Source organism: Saccopteryx leptura, chromosome 2 (genome assembly GCF_036850995.1).
Source record: "Saccopteryx leptura isolate mSacLep1 chromosome 2, mSacLep1_pri_phased_curated, whole genome shotgun sequence".
Taxonomy (NCBI): Eukaryota; Metazoa; Chordata; class Mammalia; order Chiroptera; family Emballonuridae; genus Saccopteryx; species Saccopteryx leptura.
The window spans coordinates 782,436-804,274 of NC_089504.1; the positions used below are offsets into that span (position 1 = coordinate 782,436).

Sequence of the window (21,839 nt, forward strand, 5' to 3'; positions counted from 1 at the left end):
ATGGGGGGCTGTCCTATCCCTAGATGTGGGCCCACCCCCCCCCTGAGGCACCACGACAGCACGAAGAAGAACAGGTCAGAAGCTGCCACCCTGAGCCCTTGATTTTATTGCTGAGGCTTTCCGGAACCCGGCGAGGATGGTGTGTGCTTGTGTGACACATACGTGGCAGAGGGTGACTGGGAACCTACTGCCCCTCAGGGCAGAGGAGGGGACACTGGGCTCTCCCAGGGACCCTGTACCCCAGATTCCTACACTATCTGGGAGCTGGTGTTTAGGGAAGCCCCCTCATGCCCGTCAGGCTGCTGGTGCCTTCTTGGGTTACCACCCTGACCAGGACCCAAGTCGGGGCCAATGGGAAAGGCCAGCTGGACCTGACAAATGCGTGGGCAGTTGGGTGAGGGCTGAGTGTGGCCCCTGGATGATGTGCAGCTGCGCAGGAGAGCTGGCCATCCTCCCACCTGGGGTCAGGGCAGCTGGCCAGGCCGGCAGGCGGCCCCTCAGGCCCACGTCTCGGTCTGGAAGTGCAGTGTACGCTGCAGGTGGCCAGGCCGGCAGGCGGCCCCTCAGGCCCACGTCTCGGTCTGGAAGTGCAGTGTACGCTGCAGGTGGCCAGGCCGGCAGGCGGCCCCTCAGGCCCACGTCTCGGTCTGGAAGTGCAGTGTACGCTGCAGCTGGCCAGGCCGGCAGGCGGCCCCTCAGGCCCACGTCTCGGTCTGGAAGCGCAGTGATCGCTGCAGCTGGCCAGGCCGGCAGGCGGCCCCTCAGGCCCACGTCTCGGTCTGGAAGTGCAGTGTACGCTGCAGCTGGCCAGGCCGGCAGGCGGCCCCTCAGGCCCACGTCTCGGTCTGGAAGCGCAGTGTTCGCTGCAGCTGGGCCAGGTAGGCGGCGGCGTCAGGGCCCGAGAGCCCGCCCTCCTCCTGGAAGACGGATGTCAGGGCTTCCGACACACCTGCCGGCATGTACTTGGCGTTGCTGGAGGGACAGGCCAGACAGACAGAACTCAGTGCGGCTGGGACACCCAGAGGGCTGGTGCGTCTCCCCCCCACCCCAGCCCAGGCTCACCCTGCCAGGTAGAAGCAGGCACCCTGGTGGTCCAGCAGCTCCCACACCAGGGGCCCAAGCTCCCGGAGCCGGTGCTGCACGTATACCTTCTGCTCCTGCAGGGTGGGGCCAGTGAGGGTGGGGTTGGTGAGTGTGGGCCCCAGCCCCTCCCCCTCCTCCCCTCCTCTCCACAAGTACCCACCTGCTCCCGGGAGAAGGCTGTGACCAGGGTCAGGCAGCCCCTCTTCTCCAGCTCAGTCCAATCAGCCTCCCAGTAGAAGTCCTGGTTCCGTCGGCGGCAACCGAAGAACAAGAGGTTCCCTGGGGCGGGGGTGGGGGTGGGGTGGGCGTGCAGGGGCCTCGAGCCTGGACTTGCCAACAGTCTTAACCCAGCCCACCCGGCTCCCACCCCGCCCAGCGCCCTGTTCACTCACCCTTCTGACCCTGGGCCACGCGCTCCTGGATGGCGGCTCGGAAGGGGGCCACGCCGGTGCCAGGCCCCACCATTATCACGGGCGTGTCTGGAGTCTGTGGGAAGGTCAGGCCTCCAGGCCGCACCCACAGGGGCACCCGGACAGGGCCTGTTGTAAGAGGGAGGTGGCGTGAAGAGACTTGGGAGGACGAGGGACCTAGCCCCACCCCATGCCTACGCTTCTGAGAGCAGGGGTCACCTTGCCCAGGGTCCAGAGATGCCAGCCAAGAGGAGCAGAGGCCCCGGCGGGCCTCCTTGAGGCGAGTCTGGTACTGCACCACCGCCACCAGTATCTGCAGCCTCCCGGGGTGAGCCTAGAGGACGGGACGGTGAGCGCCGGCTGGCCGGCACGGCTCCTGGGCCGGCAGCCCAGTCCCAGCGGACCCTCACCAGCAGAGAGGAGGCGATGGAGAAGGCACGCGGCCGCACTGGGGGGATGAGGTCCAGCAGGTAGTCCGGGGGGATGGCTGCTGCTGTGTGGGGGAAGTCACACAGCACCTGCAGAGAGACGGCCTCAGGGGGGGCTGTGGCCAGCGGGGACCGTGTGGCTCTGGCCCGGGGCTGCCCACGGCCCCCCCAGTCCCCACCTCCAGGGTGGTCCTGCGGGGCCGGTTGCAGTATTCGTGCAGAGCTTCTTGCCCAGCGGCGGAGCTGAACTCCAGCAGCTTCTCCCGTTCCAGCTCGTGGGGGGAGAGGCAGGCCAGGATCTCGAAGAAGGAGCGCCGCGGTACGCTGGCGATGTCCAGGTACTGGGACACGAGGTGCCGCACGGAGCAGGGCTGGGGCAGCCGCTCGGGGCAGGGGACACCTGTGGCAGGGAGCAGGAGACCGTGTGGGGCCGGGGACTCGGGGGGGGCGGGGAGTCGGGGAGACCGGACCCACAGCTCACCTGGCTCCCGTGGCCGCAGCGTGAAGCAGTGGTCAGGGTCCAGGCCCACCGCCCGGCAGAAATGCTGGACGTGCCCGGCCGTGTTTTCAGGCTGGATCAGCACCACGTCGCCGGCCACAAAGCTGGACGGGAAAGCACGCCGGGGGCTTGGGGAGCCGCAGAGGAAGGAGGCCAGTGTCCAGGGAGACCTAGGGCCCTCGGACCGAGGTCGTGTCCCCCCCGCTACCTGGCCCGTGCTCCGCCTTGCTAAGGGCCTGCTCTGGCTCCTAGACGACCTCCACGCCCAGGCCGTGGCCCCGGTGCCGTCGCGCCCTCCGTGGGTCCCCAGCACAGGCTCGGCTGCCTGCTCAGTGTCTCAGGCCCTCCTTACCTGAGCCTGGAGCTTGTGACGTCAAACTCAATGAGACGGACGTCCTGGAAGTGGGAGGGGCCAGTGACCCTCTGGTTGGTGACCATGCGTGCCAGGAAGGGCTGCAGCTCTGAGGGGGGACTCAGAGGGTCTGTCGTGGCCTCGTGCTGTTCTGCAGAGCACGTCCTGGGGGCCTCCTGAAGGAACTGCAGGGTGAACTTGGAGGGCAGACTGTGGAGGGGGCACGTGCCCGTCAGACCGGTGGCAGGTCTGGGGAGGCCCCAGCGAGGCCCAGTGGCCAGGCCACTCTGCTACACCGGTGGGCGCTGAACCGAGACCCACACTCACGGGACTCCGTGGGGGATGACGCCGAGGTCCAGGGGCACGGGGTGCAGCCTGAGCACCTTCTCCCACAAGTCGTGCAGCCAGGGGTCGATGGCAGCGTCGGGCCTGGGCAGAGGGCACGGGTGCCTGTCAGAAGGGACCCCGCTCACGCCGGGCCCGTGGGAGACCCCGCTTCTCCCACACTCACCCCAGCTCATGCTGGTCGTCGCCCAGGCCCACGGGCAGGAGGGCGGCACCCCCGAGCTGCAGCAGCCGTCGGTGCAGCTTCTTGGCCACAAAATTGAACCTGTGCAAAGAGCAAGGCTGCTGTAGCCACTGGGCTGGAGACGAGGGGAGCTGCCCGGCTGGCCACGCGGGGCAGAGGGCAGACCTGGGTGGGACACTCGGTCGCGGGCCCCTGGAGCATGGAGGACAGCCCCACATCTCCTCAGGGCCGGCCAGTCTCACTGCCGGCTCTCTGGGGAACGCTGTCCGCACGGTGTGGAGGGACTCCCACCGCCCGCGGGCCCGTGCGCTGGCGTTAACACACAGAACACACCCACAGACGAGGGTCACGCTGTCACCACTTTCTGCCCTTTTCTAGAGTGAGCATGGGCTTCCTCCCCCTGTGTCTGGCCCTGAAGGTGTCGGGACCCCAGGAACCCCCACAGCCCGTGTTGGTCAGTTAGGGTTCTGGTGTCCTGTGATCTGATGTCGCGTGAAGCCTGAACACAAACACCTTGGTGTTCACCAGGGGAAATGACCCAAAGCAACACTACCCTTTGCTGAGGACACAGATGTGTTGTGAAGACGTGGAAAGAAAAACCCGAGATGGCTACACGGCCACGCCAGGGACGTGGTGGCCTCCGGGGCAGCTCCCCAGGGCGGGGGCTGTTTCACACCCACTGCCCATTCCCACTGCACTGTTTGTAATAAGCTAACGAAAAGCGTTTTTATACAAGCAGGGAGAGGCCCAGGTGGGCCTTTGTTGTCCTAAGTCACACGTGAACCCGTGACACTGGCTGGTACCACACATCTCCTTCCACCCTGGGAGTCTCCTTGGTGCCTCTGAGCTGGGCTCCCACTTTGCACCCTGCCCATCCTTCAACCTAACGAAAGCGCCCACGGGGGAGCATCCGTGGGACGGGGATGCATGGCCAGGGTCCCAGCCTAGTGTCTGGCAGCTGCACTCAATCCCGGGGACAGTCCCACCGGCCAGCAGCCTGGCCTGCCCCTACTCACTTGGCATAAGAGGAGTCCCCGAGGCCCAGGACGGCAAAGTCCATCTGGCAGAGGGATGTGGACGGCAGGTTCTTCCGGAAGATGAATTTCCAAAAGCTCTAACGCCGGAAGAAACTAAGTTAGGGGCCCCGCTCTGTCACTAGGACCCCAGGAGGGCTGCACCCTGAGCCTTCCCAGGGCCCTGCTCTCCTGCCCCTTGAGAGGTATTATTATAAAAAGACTGCTTTCGCCTGATGAGTGGTGGCACAGTGGATAGGGCGTCGACCTGCGACACTGAGGCCCCAGGTTCGAAACCCCGTCACAGGCTTTAGTGCGGAGTCACCGGCTTGAAGCCCAACATTGCTGGCTTGAGCAAGAAGGTTACTGGCTCAGCTGGAGCCCCCTGGTCAAGGCACATCTGAGAAAGCAATCGATGGCCCTGGTTGGCAAACTGCGGCTCGTGAGCCACACGCGGCTTTTTGGCCCCTTGAGTGTGGCTCGTCCACAAAATACCACGTGCGGGCGCTACCTCGATAAGATATGTACCTACCTATATAGTTTAAGTTTAAAAAATTTGGCTCTGTTGATATTTGGCTCCGTTGACTAATGAGTTTGCTGACCACTGAAAGGTGCCCCAACTATAGGTTGATGCTTCTCATCTTTCTAGTTTAAAAAAATAAAGACCATTTTTTATTCTATCACAAACGCAGGAAATTTGGAAGCAAGAAATCATGAAAAAGCTGCCCCAGAGTCACCACCAGAGTGTAGGGCTCCACTCCTGCCCCAGGCAGAGGGCTCTGGGCTAAGTCTGGGCTTCTCAGTGGATGCAGGCTAGTGAGGATGGAAGACCACTGGGTCCTCACTGGGGCAGGCCACCCAACTCTCCCCGGGTTGAAGGAAGCACCTGCTCCTACTTGGGTCTCCCGGAAGGCTTCTCTCTCTTCACACCAAGAGTCCCTTCTTCCTCAGCCCTCTGCAGCAGGTCTGGGTCTCCATAGCCACCAGCAGCTCAGGGCTGAGCCTGTCCTCATCTCACCCCACCTCCCTCCTCTGGAGCCCCTTTCCTGGGCCCTGAACCACTACCAGGTGGCTGGGTGCTGGCTGAGGACCCACAGGTCTCCAGAGGTGCTTCCAAAGCACGGCTTCCTGGCACCTTCAGCCTTTGCTGACCAGCCCCCCCCCCCCCCACACACACACACACAGACCTGTGCACGTGGCCCTGGCTTCAACTCTTGCCCAGCCAAGGCCACTGGGGTGGGATGACCCTGACTGTGTGGAGGCACAGCTCTGCCTGCTGGCCCTGGGCCATCCCCTGGCCTTCTCAAGGACTTGACTGCACTGGCCACCACTGGGGACCATGCCAGCTCTGCCTCCCAAGACCCTGTTTCCTGAAGGCTGTAGAGAACTTCTCCCAGGGCGCTGCCTGAGAAAGGCCCAGGGAAGGCGCAAGTCATGACCACATGTCTGAGCATACCTTCATCCCCTCCACACTGACTGGTGACCTGTGGGCACCTAAGTTGACCCTGCCTTTGCTAAGAACCTGAAGCTCTGCTCTGAGGTGGTCCAGGGAGGCAGACACTGCTGAGGAGCTGCTGTTCCTCTGAGCCCTGCTCTGAACCCCGACAGCTGACACCCATGAGGACACGCATTGGTTGGGAACCCTTTGCATTCCCGGTGGGCTCTAACTGGGCACATGGAGGGCTCTCAGGGTGACCTGTCCTTCATGTCTGCGACCGTTTGTTACCTTCTGCGATAACTTCCTCCCTACTGTTCCTCATTCTAAAGCCTATTGGAATGAACTTAGAATTTTCATATCTTCTTTTCTGTCCCTGTCTTGTTGTTATACTTCCCAGAAGAGTTTCTCAACTTTATCTTTCCAAAATTTCCTAGTATCGTTTCAAATAGCGTTTGTCCGTCTCCGGCGTCGTCCGTGGGGGCTAAGTCCTTTTCCCTTTGCAGGTAGTACCTCTGTCTCCCGACTCTGCCTTTACAGGGGTCTTCCCCAGAGTGTGTGCTGGTTCCCTGGGGTCTGTTTGTACTTCAGCTGATAGAAGTGTGTTTGGGCCTGTCTCCCAGTGGGTTTCACGGCCGGGAGGTAGGGCGGGGACCCGGCTGCCCGGCCTTCTCCTGTAGTCACTGTTTCCCCAGAGAGCTCCTACGGTCCGCTCACTACCTGGGAGCACACATCTCACCCGTGTTCTCAGAGGACTGTAGCAAGGAGGCTGGTGTCTTCCTGTTTAGTACACACTGCTCACTGAGCCTGGCATTTCAGCAGGACCCATGTCCTTGCCTCTGAGTTCCTACGCATCCAGTCCCTGCTGTGGCTGGGGAGGCCCCTCCACCCCGTGACCACCTCCATGGGGGTGCCCCGCTGCCCCACCCTGCACTCTGCCCTCCTTTACTCAGCTCAGCATGCCCGTTATCACCCCGTGACCACCTCCATGGGGGTGCCCCGCTGCCCCACCCTGCACTCTGCCCTCCTTTACTCAGCTCAGCATGCCCGTTATCACCCTTGTGCTCTTGGCCCCCAACAGTGAGCTTACACCCCTGCCCTGACTGCCCAGCCCAGTTGATGGAGGTCTTCAACCCCTCCTGTCTGCACCCTGCATCTCCCACACTCACCTTTCACCTCCTGCCTTTGACCCCGTGACTTGTCTTTTCTCCTGTCTGAAGAGACCCTGTGCTGAGGTCCTACCCCTGGGTCTCCTACGGCAACCCCACTCCAATCCTGTTCTTCAGTCTTCAGCCAGCCCCCCCCCCCCCCAGCAATTTAAATCATCCTGAGTCCCTCTCATCTTATAAGTACCTTCTTTTTAACTTCCTAGCCCCAACTAAGAGGTTAATTCACAGCCGGAAGCCTTTTGGAGTTGTTTAACGTAGACATTCCTAGAAGATTCTCTCTGCTGCCTCCCTCCCTAATCTCATTCATTGCCTGTGACCCTGTTATCCAGCTTCTCTCCCTGTGAGCATCTGAAACGGCTCTGCCCCAGGTCATCGGTTTCTTTGCTGATAAACCCCTCGGAGAAGGCCTCTCAGGCCTTATCTTACTTCTGTGCAGCTTTGAGTGCTGGAGATCTTCCTCTTGAAACAGTCATCTCCCTACCCTTGAGCGTGTCGATGGTGACTTCCCTCTTCATGCTGCTGGGGCCACTTTCCTGCCTCCTTACAGCCTGTCCCGGGCGAGAAAGGAGCTTCCTTTCTCAGCCTTCCTATTTTGGCGTACCCAACAAATACGTCAACCCAGGACTCTCTCTGGAACTCCAGACCTACCTTGTATCGCCACCTAGGCAACGCACAGACACCGGGCTCTCACTGGTCTATTTCTGTGCGTGGAACTATATCATCCATTCTGGTTCCTGTGCCTGAATTCCTGTCTTGGATCCCACCTTCTTTCTCAGCTTTGAGATGTCTGATTACATGTCCTGTTGAGTCTACCTTAACATCTCTGGGGTGTGTCCACTTTTAGTTTCTTGCTCTCCTACAGCCTGGTCTCCTAGGGACAAGTGGTGCTTTTGTTTGAATGCAAACGTGGCTGCCGCCCTAAGAATCTCATAGCCTTTTTATCAAGCTCGTCTGCCTCACTGCAGCAGCCGGGCTTCTTGGGACTGGACTTTGCTTCTGGTTCTTCTCCCCTCCCACCCTACTCCGTGGCTCAGCCATCCTGAACTGCTTTCTGCTCTTCCCAGAGGCTGGGCTGTCTCTACTTTGTACATACTGCTCCTTCTTTCTTGGGGCCTGGCTAGCCCCCACCTATGCTTCAGGATTTAGCCTATACTCCTTTCTTCCAGAAAGCTCTCCCTGTACCCCCAGGGTGGGCTAGGTAGTCCTTATTAATGTTCTCATTACACCTGGCACTTTCCCCAGCAGCATGGATTTCCTAGCATGGTAATGGCCTATTTAGACCTGTTGCTTCTGCTATGTTGTTAGCTCTATAAGGGTAAAAATGTGGCTACTGGCTTCATAGCTTAGTTCCTAGCACTGGATCATGCTTGGAATAGAATGTGTGCCCAAAAGACGGCCAAAGAACAGAAGAATGTTCCCTGAAGGTCAAAAAACGTTGAAATACATATATGACCCAGGCTAGATTCATACATAGTCCTGAAACATATGAAAAGTTAAAATGGTGACCTGTGATGAGTTTATTAGGGAAGACAACCAGAACCCCCAGCTCCACCCAAGAATATCCTGTCAAATCCATGGCTACCGGGCAGCACTGTCAAATGACAAGTATTTATTGTGCCTCTCAGACTCTCCAGGCAATGAAAACGAGGTGAGGGTCAAGGGCAGGGATCTGAGCTCCTGAGCACACAAGCCACTTCAGGTCAGCCTTACCTTCATGTTGTCAGGGGGGTCTCCTTGGCCTGTAGTTGCACAAACAAATATCACCAGGGGCTCACTAATCAGATTCACCTCAACAGAAAAACACACGTGTAAGACCTCAGGCTGTAATAACCAGGCCATCTATCCCGCAGCCCGGCCCCTGTCCTTCACTCAGGGTAATAGGGCAAAGGGACTCCGTGAGCACCCGCGAGCCGCCGGCCTTCCTTCTCTGAGGGTCCCCTTCCCCATATGCTAAGATGAACGGCTGTTCCCAAGCTTTCCCTTCCCCCAAAATCCTCCGTAAGGGAAGGGCCCACTCTCAGACAAAACGCGGCACCCTGGAGTCGAGGGCTCTGGGGGCCGACGCCCCAGACCTGCTCGGTCTCTCCGCTGAGGACCAGGGAGCTCTCACCACCGGGTAGGAGTCCAAGGCCTGCACCCGGCAGTCTAGCCGCCGGCGCCGGGCCTCGCGGCCCAGTCTCTCCGACACATCTTGGGCCGTTCCCGTCTGGCTGCCGAAGAGCACCAGAAGCCGTGGGCTCGGCATTGGGGCGTGAGTGCACCCCGGGCACCCCCCCACCACCCCTTGCACTCGGGAACGGGTTCAGCAAGCAGCGACCCAACAAGTCCAATGCCCCGGAGCGGCTCTGACTTCCGACTTCCGCCGTCGACCGGAAGTGACGACTTTGGGCTGCGCCGGGCGGGGCATGGCGTCCGAGCGAGGCGGGCGTCCTTTGGTGGCCAGTGCTGGGTCCCGGACCGGAGCCGGGGGATCGGCGGCGCGCCGGGGCCGAGGGCCGGGGCAGAGGGGCCGCTCATTGCCTCTCCTTCGTCAGGGCGGGCGCCGGAGTGACCTACGGGGAGAGGAGGCGCAGCCCAGCCGGTGGGACGCTCGGCTGGGTCCCGGCCTGCGCTCAACCGGCGCGATGCTCTTCTCGCTCCGGGAGCTGGTGCAGTGGCTGGGCTTCGCCACCTTCGAGATCTTCGTGCATCTGCTGGCCCTGTTGGTGTTCTCCGTGCTGCTGGCTCTGCGTGTGGACGGCCTCGTCCCCGGCCTGTCTTGGTGGAACGTGTTCGTGCCCTTCTTCGCCGCTGACGGGCTCAGCACCTACTTCACCACCATCGTGTCGGTGCGCCTTTTCCAGGACGGAGAGAAGCGGCTGGCTGTGCTCCGCCTCTTCTGGATCCTGACGGTTCTTAGCCTCAAGTTTGTTTTTGAGATGTTGTTGTGCCAGAAGCTGGTGGAGCAGACTCGGGAGCTCTGGTTCGGCCTGATCACGTCTCCTGTCTTCATTCTCCTGCAGCTGCTCATGATCCGCGCCTGCCGCGTCAACTAGCCTCGCAGAGGGGCCCCAAAGGGAGCGTTCCATAGCTGGAATGCTGGACCCCAAGCTGAGGACCCTTCAGGAAGTCTGAGAACCCAGTCTTCAGACCAGAGAAGTCTGAGTCTGAAAGCAACTCCAGCTGGTGCTCTGCAGAGTGCTCATTTTTCTCTGTACCAATCATGTCTGAAACTGTTCCCCCAAGCAGAGCTGAAAACAGCAGCCTTGATCCTTAAACTGTATTTCCTGTTATTTCATGCTTTGAATAGTTAAACCTGAATTGGGATCTTAAGAAAGGCCCCAGGCTAGACAGTTTTGAACTCTTACAGAAACGGCATATAGGTAAAATGTCCTAACAGACTCAAATGGGCTCTGCGTATTTTCATGGAACCTAAAAAAGGACCCCTTGTGCAAAGCCTGCAAAACCGGCCAGCATCGCTGACCTAAGAGCTCACTGTCTTATTCACCCAGACAAGACACCTTAGACATCTGAGCTCTAAAAAAGTGTAAATCCACTTGTATTTCCTCCCCTGTGCCGCTGGGGAAAGGATGACCCTTTCTGCATTACAGCCAAGGCAGACAGGAATGTGTTGAAAAAGCATGATCAGGACCTGTCTGGAGATGTGTCACCTGAGAAAAGAACTTTGCTTTAAAGGCTCTGCTTGGCTTTCTATCCCAGTGGATTGCAATGTCACGACTTTTCCACCACCTTGTGGCCAGCACTGTTACCTCACCTGAGACTGATTTAAACCTTCCTAAGGGACCTGAGAGAGGAACAGGTGCTCTGTAGGTGTTGAGACTGGCAAGTGGGAAGTTTGCGAATGGTCTCAGCCCGCATCTGTTGGCCTGAGGTCTTTGGTTTGATACCAGTCAGGTGCCAAATGAGAACATTTGCTGAGGTAAAAATAAAATAGAATGTTTTGCTGAAATGCACAGTGGTTGACTGACCTATTGGGAGTGAAGTCACGTGAGTGCTGAGCCAGTCCCTGCTGTATGGTATAGATGGCTCCAGAGCTGAGATTGTAGGGGGAGCTGGAACCTGCTAGAGCTTCATGGGTGGATGGGGAGGGTTTCCTTCCAAGAATTCTTACTTCCTGCCTTGGAAGACAGGGTAGGCCCATGGTGAGGTCCTACCCAAGTAGTTTGTGTGACATCAGAGACTTGGCATCCTGCCAGTATGTGGTCTCTGTGGACCTTGCTGACACTCTGTAGAGCAGAGGTCAGTAAGTTATGGCCCAGGCCTGTTTTTGTACCCATCTGTTTTAAAAGGTTGTGAAAATACAGAAGAATAACAGAAAGTAAGCCTGCAGTGTACAGGGTCTCTCAGTCTTGGCACTGTTGGTTTTTTGGGTAAGTTTATTCTTTGTTGGAGGAGAATATTATAGAATATTTAGCAGCATGCGTGGCTTTTACTCACTAGATGCTAATAGCATCCCTCATTTGTGACGACCAAAAGTGTGGCCAGACATTGCCAGGTCTCCTGGGAGAAAAACTGTCCCTGGTGAGCACTAGCAGGCTAACATGTTTACTGTTGGCCCTTTATAGAACAGGTTTGTAGGCCCTTTGCTGAAGATGGATGCTTTGTGGCTACTGAGATGCTTGGGTTGGAGACTGGTCCAGTTTGTCCCACAGCCACAAATTTGTCTCCTACCTGGGAGTGGCCTAACTAGTGTCGAAACCAGATACAAGCTAAACATTTGAAGTGGGTTTCCTTTAAATGTTATTTTTAGTTTGCATTCTTTGTTGTTCTTGTGTTTTATTCTGGTATGTCAGAGTAGGGAGTCCTGTTGCTGTAGAAGTGGTGAGAATAAGGTTTAGCTTCCTTTGGAAAGATGATTACCGCCATGGCATCCGGAAGCTGAGAAGGGCCCTCAGGTTGAAACCTGCACTGGGTGCCGTGGGAGCTCCTGCCCTGAAAGACGAGTGGTGTAGGACAGTGGTCCCCAACCCCGGGCCGCGGACTGGTACCAGTACCGGTCCGTGGGCCATTTGGTACCGGTCCGCAAAGAAAGAATAAATAACTTACATTATTTCCGTTTTGTTTATATTTAAGTCTGAACGATGTTTTATTTATTTATTTTTAAATTTTTTATTTATTTATTCATTTTTAGAGAGGAGAGAGAAAGAGAGGGAGAGAGAGGACAGAGAGAAGCATCAACTCCCATATGTGCCTTGACCAGGCAAGCCCAGGGTTTCGATCCGGCGACCTCAGCATTTCCAGGTCGACGCTTTATCCACTGTGCCACCACAGGTCAGGCACGATGTTTTATTTTTAAAAAATAACCAGATTCCCTCTGTTACATCCATCTAAGACTCACTCTTGACGCTTGTCTCAGTCACGTGATACATTTATCCATCCCACCCTAAAAGCTGGTCCGTGAAAATATTTTCTGACATTAAACGGGTCCGTGGCCCAAAAAAGGTTGGGGACCACTGGTGTAGGAGGTAGTAGTATAATTACTGAGCTACTGCTGACTGCAGGGCAGGTTATAGTAGGCAGGCGTTATCTGTCAGTGCTCCCCAATTTCCTCTTCTCCCCTTGGCTCCAGGGTAACTAAAAGAATATGGGTACTGGGCAGCCTTCAACGGGAGTAAGTTTCCTCGTGGCACGTGGGCTGGGAAGCTGTGTCCTAAGGGTCAGTGGGACCCCTACCAGCGTTGGGATGAGGGAAGTTCAACAGTAGCTTGGGGAGGCAACGGGAATACACGGCGGGGCTTCTGTGGCTCTTTCTGCACTGGAGAGCTGTGGGCCTGCTTGCCTGCGGGCAAGGAGTCCCCGTTTCTCTGTGTCTCCTCACAGCTTCCGCACTCCCGTCCACGCTTGGTGGGCCCTGGGTGGCCAAGTATGGGGTAGAGCTTCTCCGAGTCTGAGGAACACAATCTGTTTGGGGTGCCAGCAAACCCAGGGGTTCGAGAACCCAATTCCTCAGCACTGCTGGGGCTCCAGCATTGGCATCTCTGCTAAGTTTCGCGGGGTGACCAAGAACCGCAAGTGGGCAGTCCATGGACCTGGAGGGACCTGGACCAGGGTGCGCGAGGCTGGCGTGCAGCCTGTGCTTCGCCCACGGGAGCGGCGGGAGCCTTTCGGTCCTGGGCAGACCCTTCTTTCACAGCGTTTTCAGCGGGGAGAACTGGCGGGCTGGGTGCTGGCACGAAGAGGAAGGACCTGGCATGGCAAAGGTCACGCGCAACCCGAGGTGCAGGGGTCGGTCTTTGGCTGCCCGCCAGGACCCGCCCCCGTCAGGCTCAGCCCCCCACGCACCCAGGGGCTTGGCGCAGAGGCGGAAGTGAGGGCTGCAAGGAGCTGCGCGAGGTTTCGGGGGCGTGCTCAAGGGGACCTCCCCCAATGGAGGCCGGCTCTGCGGCGGGCGCTGTCCAATGAAGCCCTCGGGAAGGCGGGGCAGGGAGAGCCTTTTCCAATGAACGGGGCCGGCCATCCTCTCCTACCGTAGGTAGGGCAGCCGGGCGCGGGGCGGGTCTGAGCCGGCCTTTCCCCAATGGGCGGTGGCCGCGGGGGGCGTGGCCGCGGCGCGAAGGCCGGCGGCGGGCGGCGGCCGCAGTTCCCAGCGCGCGCTGGCTCCGGCGGCCGCTCCGCAGCATGGCTGGCCTGGGGCGGCCGGGCCCGGGGCCCCGCGCTGCGCTGCCCGCTTGGAAGCGGGAGATCCTGGAGCGGAAGCGGGCCAAGCTAGCGGCTCTGGGCGGGGGCGCGGCGCCAGCGGCCGTGGCGGGGGCGGCGGGGCCCGCGGAGACAGCGGTCGAGCGGCTCGTATTGGCGGATAGCCTGGGCCCGCTGCGCGAGAACCCGTTCATGCGGCTCGAGTCCGAGCGGCGGCGCGGGGCGCGGCGCGGCGGGGGCGCAGGCGGGGCGGGGGCGCGGCCGGTGCAGCAGCTGCTGGAGCTGTACCGCCGCGTGCCGGGCGTGCGCACCATCCGCGCCGACAACATCCTCATCATCGAGTCGGTGCCCGGCTTCCCGCCCGCCTGTCCCGGCCCTGCCGCCGGCCCGGCTGCTCACATCCGCGCCGCCGAGGTGCTCGTGTACGAGACGCCCGTCTACGAGGCGCCGCCGCCTCCCGGTCGTGTCAGCCGTCTGCTCCAGAAGTTCGACCCCCCAGCCGCGCCGCGCCGTCGCGGGAGCCCGGAGCGCAGTCGCCCCCTGCCGCCACCGCCACCGCCGCAGCCGCCGGTCTCCGGCCAGGCCACCTCGCGCGTGGGCGAGCGCGTCGCCTGCTTTGAGCCAGAGCGTCTCTGCACAGGCCCTGGGGCTCGACGCAGCGACTTCCTGCAGAAGACCGGCAGCAACTCCTTCACAGTCCATCCCCGGGGCCTGCACCGCGGTGGGGGCGCTCGCCCGCTTCCCAACGGGCCCGCGGCCACGGAGTCCTGGGCCGGTGCTGCCAACGGCCTCGAGGGCTCCGCGCTTGGGCCGGGCGAGTGCAAGCCAAAGGTGGAGTCAGGGAAGCCCCCTGCCCACCCGTCCTCCAGCCCCGGGACCCCCAGTGCCACTCCAGCCGCTCCCCCGGCCTTGCTCACGCCCAGCTCTGTCAGTGCCACTCCCAGCCAGCGCCAGTGGGTCTCCTCCGCCACCAGCGCCAACAACTCCTTTGAGATACGGCCAGCTTCCAAGCCAGATTTGGACACAATTCCAGCTGGGGACCTGCAGGCCCGGGCCCTGGCCAGCCTCCGCGTGAACTCCCGCAATTCCTTCGTGTTTATCCCCAAGTGCAAGGTCTCTGGGGCCCCTCCTCCCCAAGGGAGGCAATACGTGGAGCTGCCAGAGGGAGAAGTTGTCTGGGCCTCCCAGCGCCTGCAGCAAGGAGCCCAGCTGGTGCCTGGAGCGGATGGTGTGCCTGTTGGTGGGAGAAACCCCTTGGGGGTCCAGCAGGGGGCTGGCCCCAGGCCAGCCACTGCCCTAGTGGACCGGGCTGTTAGGTGGCAGAGGCCATCCTCGCCACCCCCATCCCTGCTCCTGCCGGCTACCTCCGAAGCTGAGCCTTCCCAGGGCTTCGGGGTTTCTGGCTTGGCCAAGAATGGCGGGGAACCTGGAAGGCCAGGGCTGCCTGTCACCTTCATCGATGAGGTGGACTCGGAGGATGAGGTCCCCCAAGAAGCCAAACTGCCCTGCTCTGGGGCCAGTGCACCTCCCCAGTCCCATCCATCAGAGCCCCTGCAGCGAGGTGGCAACACCTTCACGGTGGTGCCCAAGAGGAAGCCAGGGGTCCTGCAGGCCAATGGGGAGCCTGGGCCACAGGAGGCTGAAGAAGTGGAGGCTGGCAGGCTGGCAGAGCCCCCTGCTGTCCTGGGGACTGCGCTGAAGAAGCACTATCCCACTGTGCATGAGATAGAGGTGATTGGTGGTTACCTGGCCTTGCAGAAGTCCTGCCTCACCAAGGCTGGTTCCTCAAGAAAGAAGGTTAGTGATGGGAAGCAGGGTCACTGGCCAGGAAGTAAAGAGGTGATGGGTCACATGTGCCCTGTTCCCAGGATACCAGGCCTGGGTGGGGGACTGCTTCTGTGGGGATCACATGAGAGCTCCAGGAGGGACTGAGCTGGGGGATCCCTGGCCTGGGCCCCAGTAGAGCCCTAAAAACGGGCTTTGGGGAGGCTTATTTACCCTGTACCTCAAAAGGCTGGTGTGGAGTCCAGCCAGTGCCTCTCTGTTGATTCTTGAGGCTTTGTCTGGGATTGGCTGGACAGGCCTGTCTCACTGAAGGTCCAGTTGGGAGAAAAGTCTGGGCCTGGTGGTTCCACATGGTCACCAGGTAAGAGACGGTAGTCCTGGCACGATCTCCTGGACTCCTGGGCTATTCAGGTGGCAGATGCCAGGACAGAAGTGGGAAGGGGCAGGAGGCCTGTGGTTTGGGTGTGGCTGGATCCCTGTCTTACCATCCGTCTAGGGGTTCTCATATCCCCAGAAGGTGTGCCAACCTGGAGTTGAGTACCTCGTCTTGTGAGAGTGTTTCTTGAGCTCTTCCTGTGTTCCAGGCTTAGTCTGAGTCTGGGGTGCGATCTTGGGGAGAGACCCAGGTACCCCCTTGTTGGAGAGGAGAAGCCTAGGTTAGAGAGAGACCCAGGTACCCCCTTGTTGGAGAGGAGAAGCCTAGGGTGGAGAGCGACCCAGGTCCAAGGCCAGGATCCTCACTCCCTGCTGTCCTGCCTGGTGGCCCGGAACCCTCTGGGCACAAGGAAACGTTCCTCAGATTCTTCCTGGTCTTTTTATTGTCTGTCTCTGGCTTGGGGCAAATTCCAAGGATAGCTCCTTGTGAGCTGTTAGCAGGCAGGGGGGCAGGGGTGCTTTCCCTAGAACCGTGGGGCAGAGATGGCACTGGTGGGCCTCTCCTATAGCTGCTGGTGTTTAGGAGCCACCTGTAGCCACCTCTGCCTCAGCCTCAGTTTCTCTGGGGTCATGAGGGTGATGAGGTGCCTGCCAGGCTTGCCACCTCCTCCCTCCGTTTGCTTCCTTTTGAGTTCCTGCCTCAGCTTGGCCTTGACACCACCTCTCTTCCTGGTGTCATTCTTCTCTCCTTCCCTGGTGAGGGCATCGGCACTCCCTGCCAGCACCCACTACTGGTCAGGCACCCACGCCCAGTGCCTACAGTGCCCTCTGCCTTGCCTTGCCCGGCCTTCTCTTTTGGGTCGCAGGCCATGACTCTCCCCTTGGTCCCTCGCCAGCCCCATCCTGTGTTGGCAGCTCGCCTGTCTGCCCCTCCCTCTTCTGCTTTCTGACCCTTGACCCCAGCTGCACTGGGAGGCCGTCCTCCCCCTGCTGGCCCAGGAACTGGTGGTGATAACAGTAACCTGCTCTGTGGATGAGGAGAGTGAGGTCACAGAGCTCACAGGACGGTTTCTGTTTCTAGAGCTGCTAACCTGGCTGCCCTTCCACTGGGCGCCCGGCTTCTTCCTGGGCCTGGAGGGTTCAGCCCAGAGCCTGGTCATCCTGCGCCCAGCCGGGTAGAGCTGTGAGGGTCACTCATGGGTGGGTTGGTGTGAGAAGGGCAAGGTGAGGCCCTGAGGGCCAGCAGGGGAAGAAAAAGTGAACGGAGGAAGCAGAGCAGCCTGGGACCGTCTCCACGCTAGCCTGAGGGGTTTGTGGGTCCAGATGGATGATGCCTGGCATGGCCAAGTGGCCTGGCTGGGGCTCTGCCATAGCAGCATGACCTGCTGGCAGTGACTTCCTGCCTGGGCATGCACCAGCTGCCCCGCCCAGGATGAGCTGGATGCATGTTGGGTGGGATGGAGGGGTGGGGCTGCCCAGCTCCTCAGAGCAGCCTGCCAGCCAGTCTCGGGCTGCGTCCGTTGTCCCTTCTGTCTATGGACCCTGTGTCCTCCTCCCGCTGCCACTCCCGAGCCTGGGCCACCAGGCCTCTGCTTACCCAAACCCCTTCAGCCAGCCTGTGGTTGGATCACTGCCCTGCGCCCCCCATCTCGTGCCAGGGACATGGCAGGCTGGAGGCCAGCAGGACCTTGGGGCCAGCTGTCCACTTTGACCCCTACACGGCTGGCTGATGTGGGGCGGCGGGAGAGGTGTTGGTGCCTTTTCCAGGGGACAGGTGCGGGGGGCTCTGCCAGTGGGCTGTCGAGGCAGCAGGGCCAGCAGATCTGGCCCCTGGTTGGCACCTCACTGGAGGGTGTCTGCCCCTGGTTGGTACCTCACTGGAGGGTGTCTGCCCCTGGTTGGTACCTCACTGGAGGGCGTCATGCCCTTGTGCAGCCTGGAAGGTGGGGGTTCCCGGCCTGCCCGTGCACCTGGGAGGCCGGCTTGGCGGGCACATGTCCCCACTTAGTTATCTCTCTGCAGAATCGCAGATGCTCTATCACTCTCTCCCCGGATGGCCAAGGTGGGGCTGGCTGCTGTTTGGCCTTGTGTCCTGCTTCCTCTCACCCCAGCCGGCCCCCAGCCTGTCTGGTGGGTGGGGCTGTGCCTCAGCTCTCCATGCCCACCTCCCATGGGGTTGGCACTGTGGGCCTCCCCTTTGTGAGGTGCCACCTGGCCAGGCTCCTGCCTGTCTGGTGGCTCCTTTCCCTCTCCTTTGCTCTCCTTACCTTTTCACCTGCTGGTCCTCTGCCCAGCCTGAGTATGTCAGTGTCCCCAGGGCTTGATCCTCAACACGGGCTGTCTGCCCTCGCCTCACCTTCCTTGACTAGTACCCCAACAGCCTGACTCGCTGGCGTGGCCTTGGCCCTCCTTCTTCTGTCCTCGGACCCACAGTACCACTGCCCTCTGGGCTTGTGCTGTCACCTCCCTGCCAGTGTGGAGCCTTGTACCCTCCTGCTGTGTGGGGCAGGATACTGGGCACTGTTGTGGCTGAATCTGTTCTCATCTTCCTTCCCCTCACCAACTCTTCCTGCAGGTGCCCCTAAGTGGTCTTTCTAGGGCCCAGAGGGGCAGGCCTGGACCCTGCACTGCTCAGCTTCCCTGCTAGCAGAAGGTCTGCCTTGGGCTAGGGGCTCTACTTGACTGGGGGTCCCCACCTTGGGCAGTTGTAGGAACTTAGGCAGTGGCTGCGTGGGTGGTCAGAGCTTGGGGGATGGGAGCCAGCCAGGACCCACCTGATGGCTGTGTCCCGTGCAGCGGGCAAAGTCCCAAGGACAGGTGACTAGGTGTGTGCCAATTCCAGTTCCACATTCCTCTTCCGCCTGCCCAGTGTCTGGAAGCTAGCCACCCCCCAGCAGTGTGAGTCACAGGGCAGCCTGTGACCTGAAGACGTGCACCCACAGGAGGAGGCTGCTGAGGATCGTGGAGACGGGAGCGGATGTGGGGTGGGACCCGAACCAGGCTCTAGCTGGGAGCAGACAGGGCCTGTGAGCACTGCCCTGCCCTGCCCCCACCTGGCCAGGCTGTGCCAGGCTCAGTGCCTGCGTATGCCCAGCCCCCTCGGTCTCTCCACTAGGAGCTAGTCATGTGGACTAATGAGGGCAGGCTAATCCGGCCTGGCCCTGGCAGCCAGCCCTTCCTGTGTCCGCAGCGGTGGGGGATGGGCCCAGAGGACTCAGGGTCTTCAGGGATAATGTCATGTGTCCAGGGGTGACTGGGGTCCCTGTTCACTAAGGGGTCTTGGGGCAGGGGGAGGCCTCTGCTGGCAGCTCCATCTTGCCTTGGGCTCCTAGAGGATCTGTCCCCGAATCCTGGGGTGCCAGTCTCAAAGAGCCAGGCAACTCCTTCCCCAAGCTGACTGGCAGTGGATGGGCACACATGGACACTGGTGATCACCCCCCTGGGCCAGGTTTCTGCCCTGCTTGACTCCCGTGGCAGGAGCAGAGCGGAGTGAGGGAGTGTGCCTCCCAGTGGCAGGAACAGACATCTCGCTCCTGGTTTTCCCTGACTTGGGTGGTCTGTCTCTGTCCCTGACCACTTGTCTAGGTAGGTGACTGGGGCAAGGGACAGCAGAACCGGGCCTTGACTTGCCCAGCAGGTGTCTGTGTCTGAGCCTTGCTGAGATGGGAATCCCAGGAGCTCGGTGGCAGGATTGGGTGCCCACCTGAGCAGGACTTCGTGTGCGTGTGTGGCTGAGAGAAGAGAGGGTGGAGTGTGTCCTCCCTGTTTATGGACGCTGATGGGTCCTGTGTCCCCCGAGGCCAGGGTCTGGGTCCCTCTGTTGCCCTGGGCCGCCAGCCCAGTCTTCCTGTGAGGCCCCTCCCTGTCCTGCTGTCCCTGGGCCCCATAGTCCTCTGCCTGGGGGCCCGGCTCCTGCCGCCGGCTCCTTCCAGGGGAGGAGGAACCTGAGCTGGCTGCTGGTGTCCTGTGCCCGGGAGTTTAATATTTCGAGCTCCAGCAGGACTGCTTCCATCTGCTGCGGGCGAGCTGAGTATTCATTACCGACTGCCAGGCCTGGCGGAGTCCTGCTGAGCAGGCCTGGGGGCTTGCGGCTCGGGCGTGAAATTCTGGGTGGAAGAGGGCCAGATGGGCAGCCCAGGTGGGAGGAGTCACTGATCCCACGCTCAGTTCAGCCTTAGACTGGCGCTCAGTCTGTAAAATGGGGTGATAGCACCTGGTACTGCTTTCCTGGAGCTTGCATGTGGCCGCCACCTGGCTTCGGCACCTCGTTCAGGCCCTTGGGGACCTGGCCTTTGGTGTGCCAGGCCCTTGCCCAGCAGTGGTGGTCTGTGCTGAGCTGGGTGGGCAGGACCCTCCAGGTCCCCAGCAAGCTGGGACATGAACTTGGCTCTGGAGAGAGGCCCCAGCCAACAGCAGGAGCTTCTAGGAGCCTAGGATGTGGGGCCCCCAGTGCAGCCTGACCTGTACTCTGCTCCTGTGTGGAGCCAGCAAGTGGGAAGAGGTGTGGCTGGTGCTCTGCTCCCAAAAGAAGGCTGCCCTTTGACCCTTTGAGCTGCCTTAGGCTTCCGGAGACTGTGAGGGTGTTGGTTGGGGCCTGGTCTCTGGGAGGCATTGCTTGGGGTGATGTGACCCTGGGCCTTGGGTGCAGGTCTGTGGGCACAGTGGTCCTGGGTGCCTGTAGGCAGCCAGATCCAGTCCTTCTGGGGGCCTACAGGGTCCAGGTGGAGGGTCTTCTCTGATGAGAGGCAGCCCTATCTCAGAGCCTGTGAAGGGATCAGCTTGAGGACCGTGGTGGCCAGCAGCAGGCCCTGGCTGATGTGCCTTCTGCCCCTAGATGAAGATTTCCTTCAATGACAAGAGCCTGCACACCACATTTGAGTACCCTTCCGAGAGCTCCCTTGTGCAGGAGGCAGAGGCAGAGGCAGAGGCTGAGGCTGAGGTGGAGGCCGAGGGGGATGGAGAGGAGGAAGAGGAGGAGGAGGAGAGGCCCGGCTTAAACGGGGCCATGGAGAAGCCCTTTTCACTCTTTCTGCCCCGAGCCACATTTGTGAACAGTGTGGCCCCCGAGAGCCCTCGCCTGCCAGATGGCAGCTCAGGTAAGTACTTACCTGTCCAGGTGGGTGGCCCAGTGGGTAGCCTGGGCCACATCTTTATGTATTCACACGTCTACACATGACTGTACAGGCTTGTCCAGCTACACTCCGAAGCACTCCATAGCCTTCAGCAAGTGGCAGGAGCAAACGATGGCACAGGCCCCAGGCGAAGTGGAGCCTTCGCAGAAGGAGGTCATGGTGAGTGGGGGGGGTGGGGGGGTGGCCAGGCACTGGGTGGAAGCTGGTCTCTAATGCCTGGATGAGTCTCCCATTGACTGCCTTCCTGCCCCCTCAGCTTACCCCCGCCAGTCACAATGACCTCTCGGACTTCCGCAGCGAGCCAGCCCTCTATTTCTGACCAGGTCCGCCAGGACGGCCAACTTCACCATCATTCTGCACACCCTCTTCTGCCCTGCCAGGCCCTGACCCCCATAACCCTCCCTCCCTTCCTGGGGCACTTGGGGCCATCTGGGTCTCCCAGCCGTGGCTTGGGGACAGGGTCCCGCTGGTTGGGTGTGTCTGTAGTGAAGGACTGGCTCAGATGCCTGTCCTCTACGGGACTAGAAGCCTCCCCGGCCCACCCCCAGCCCCATGGCTGAGCTCAGCCTGTCCCCTTTGTGATGAATGGATGTTTGTTCTTGTCTGTGATGATGGACTCAATAAACAGCACTGGACGAACCCGCCTCCTTGTGTGGTCCTCAGCCTGAGGAGGGAGGTGCAGGGCTGGGGTCGGCAGGGCTCCACTGAGGTGCTGGCAGCAGACAGGAGCCCACAGAGGGTGTGGTGGGGGCCCAGCTTGGACCTCTGTGTCTGGGAGTGGGGGAGGTGTTCCCAGGTGCCCCCCACCTCACAGTGCTGGTTTGTCCCATAGCCCATTACTCTCCTTTCATCCCCTTGCCTAGAAGAGGGGCCTCCCTGTCCATGTCCCCAGTCTCTGGGGCAGCCCCTTTTCACCCAGTGCTGGCACCGTGGGTCTGCTCTCTGAGGCCTGAGATTCCGTACCCATGGGCCTGGACTGCAGGTGGTAGGGGT

General features: G+C 60.5%; 3 protein-coding genes across 7 annotated transcripts; 2 read left to right on the top strand and 1 right to left on the bottom strand.

Annotated features, from left to right (window-relative positions):
- Positions 1-88: 88 nt before the first annotated feature.
- NDOR1 (NADPH dependent diflavin oxidoreductase 1) lies at positions 89-9,266 on the bottom strand. 5 transcript variants are annotated; one of them, XM_066366600.1, is made up of 14 exons: positions 9,029-9,265; positions 8,629-8,706; positions 4,318-4,415; positions 3,284-3,382; positions 3,100-3,201; positions 2,773-2,982; positions 2,403-2,548; positions 2,101-2,321; positions 1,904-2,011; positions 1,713-1,827; positions 1,476-1,622; positions 1,244-1,362; positions 1,063-1,157; positions 89-949 (listed from the first exon to the last, which is right to left on the bottom strand). In XM_066366600.1, the coding sequence occupies exons 1-14, from the start codon at positions 9,161-9,163 to the stop codon at positions 892-894; spliced, it is 1,731 nt and encodes a 576-aa protein (XP_066222697.1). In that variant the 5' UTR covers positions 9,164-9,265; the 3' UTR covers positions 89-891. The 5 variants fall into 5 exon arrangements, 4 of the variants coding, with proteins under 4 accessions (XP_066222697.1, XP_066222695.1, XP_066222696.1 ...); XM_066366598.1 differs by having other exon boundaries at positions 89-972; positions 9,029-9,264; XM_066366599.1 differs by having other exon boundaries at positions 89-972; positions 2,403-2,524; positions 9,029-9,263.
- A 37-nt stretch (positions 9,267-9,303) lies between these two features.
- Positions 9,304-10,524, top strand: TMEM203 (transmembrane protein 203). The gene has a single exon (XM_066366605.1). The coding sequence runs from the start codon at positions 9,324-9,326 to the stop codon at positions 9,951-9,953; it is 630 nt and encodes a 209-aa protein (XP_066222702.1). The 5' UTR covers positions 9,304-9,323; the 3' UTR covers positions 9,954-10,524.
- Positions 10,525-13,420: 2,896 nt separating this feature from the next.
- TPRN (taperin) lies at positions 13,421-21,490 on the top strand. Its single transcript, XM_066366597.1, is given in 5 exon segments — positions 13,421-13,502; positions 13,505-15,351; positions 20,549-20,810; positions 20,899-21,005; positions 21,103-21,490. Coding segments are annotated over 5 exon segments (2,346 nt in total). The 5' UTR covers positions 13,421-13,435; the 3' UTR covers positions 21,166-21,490.
- Positions 21,491-21,839: the final 349 nt, after the last annotated feature.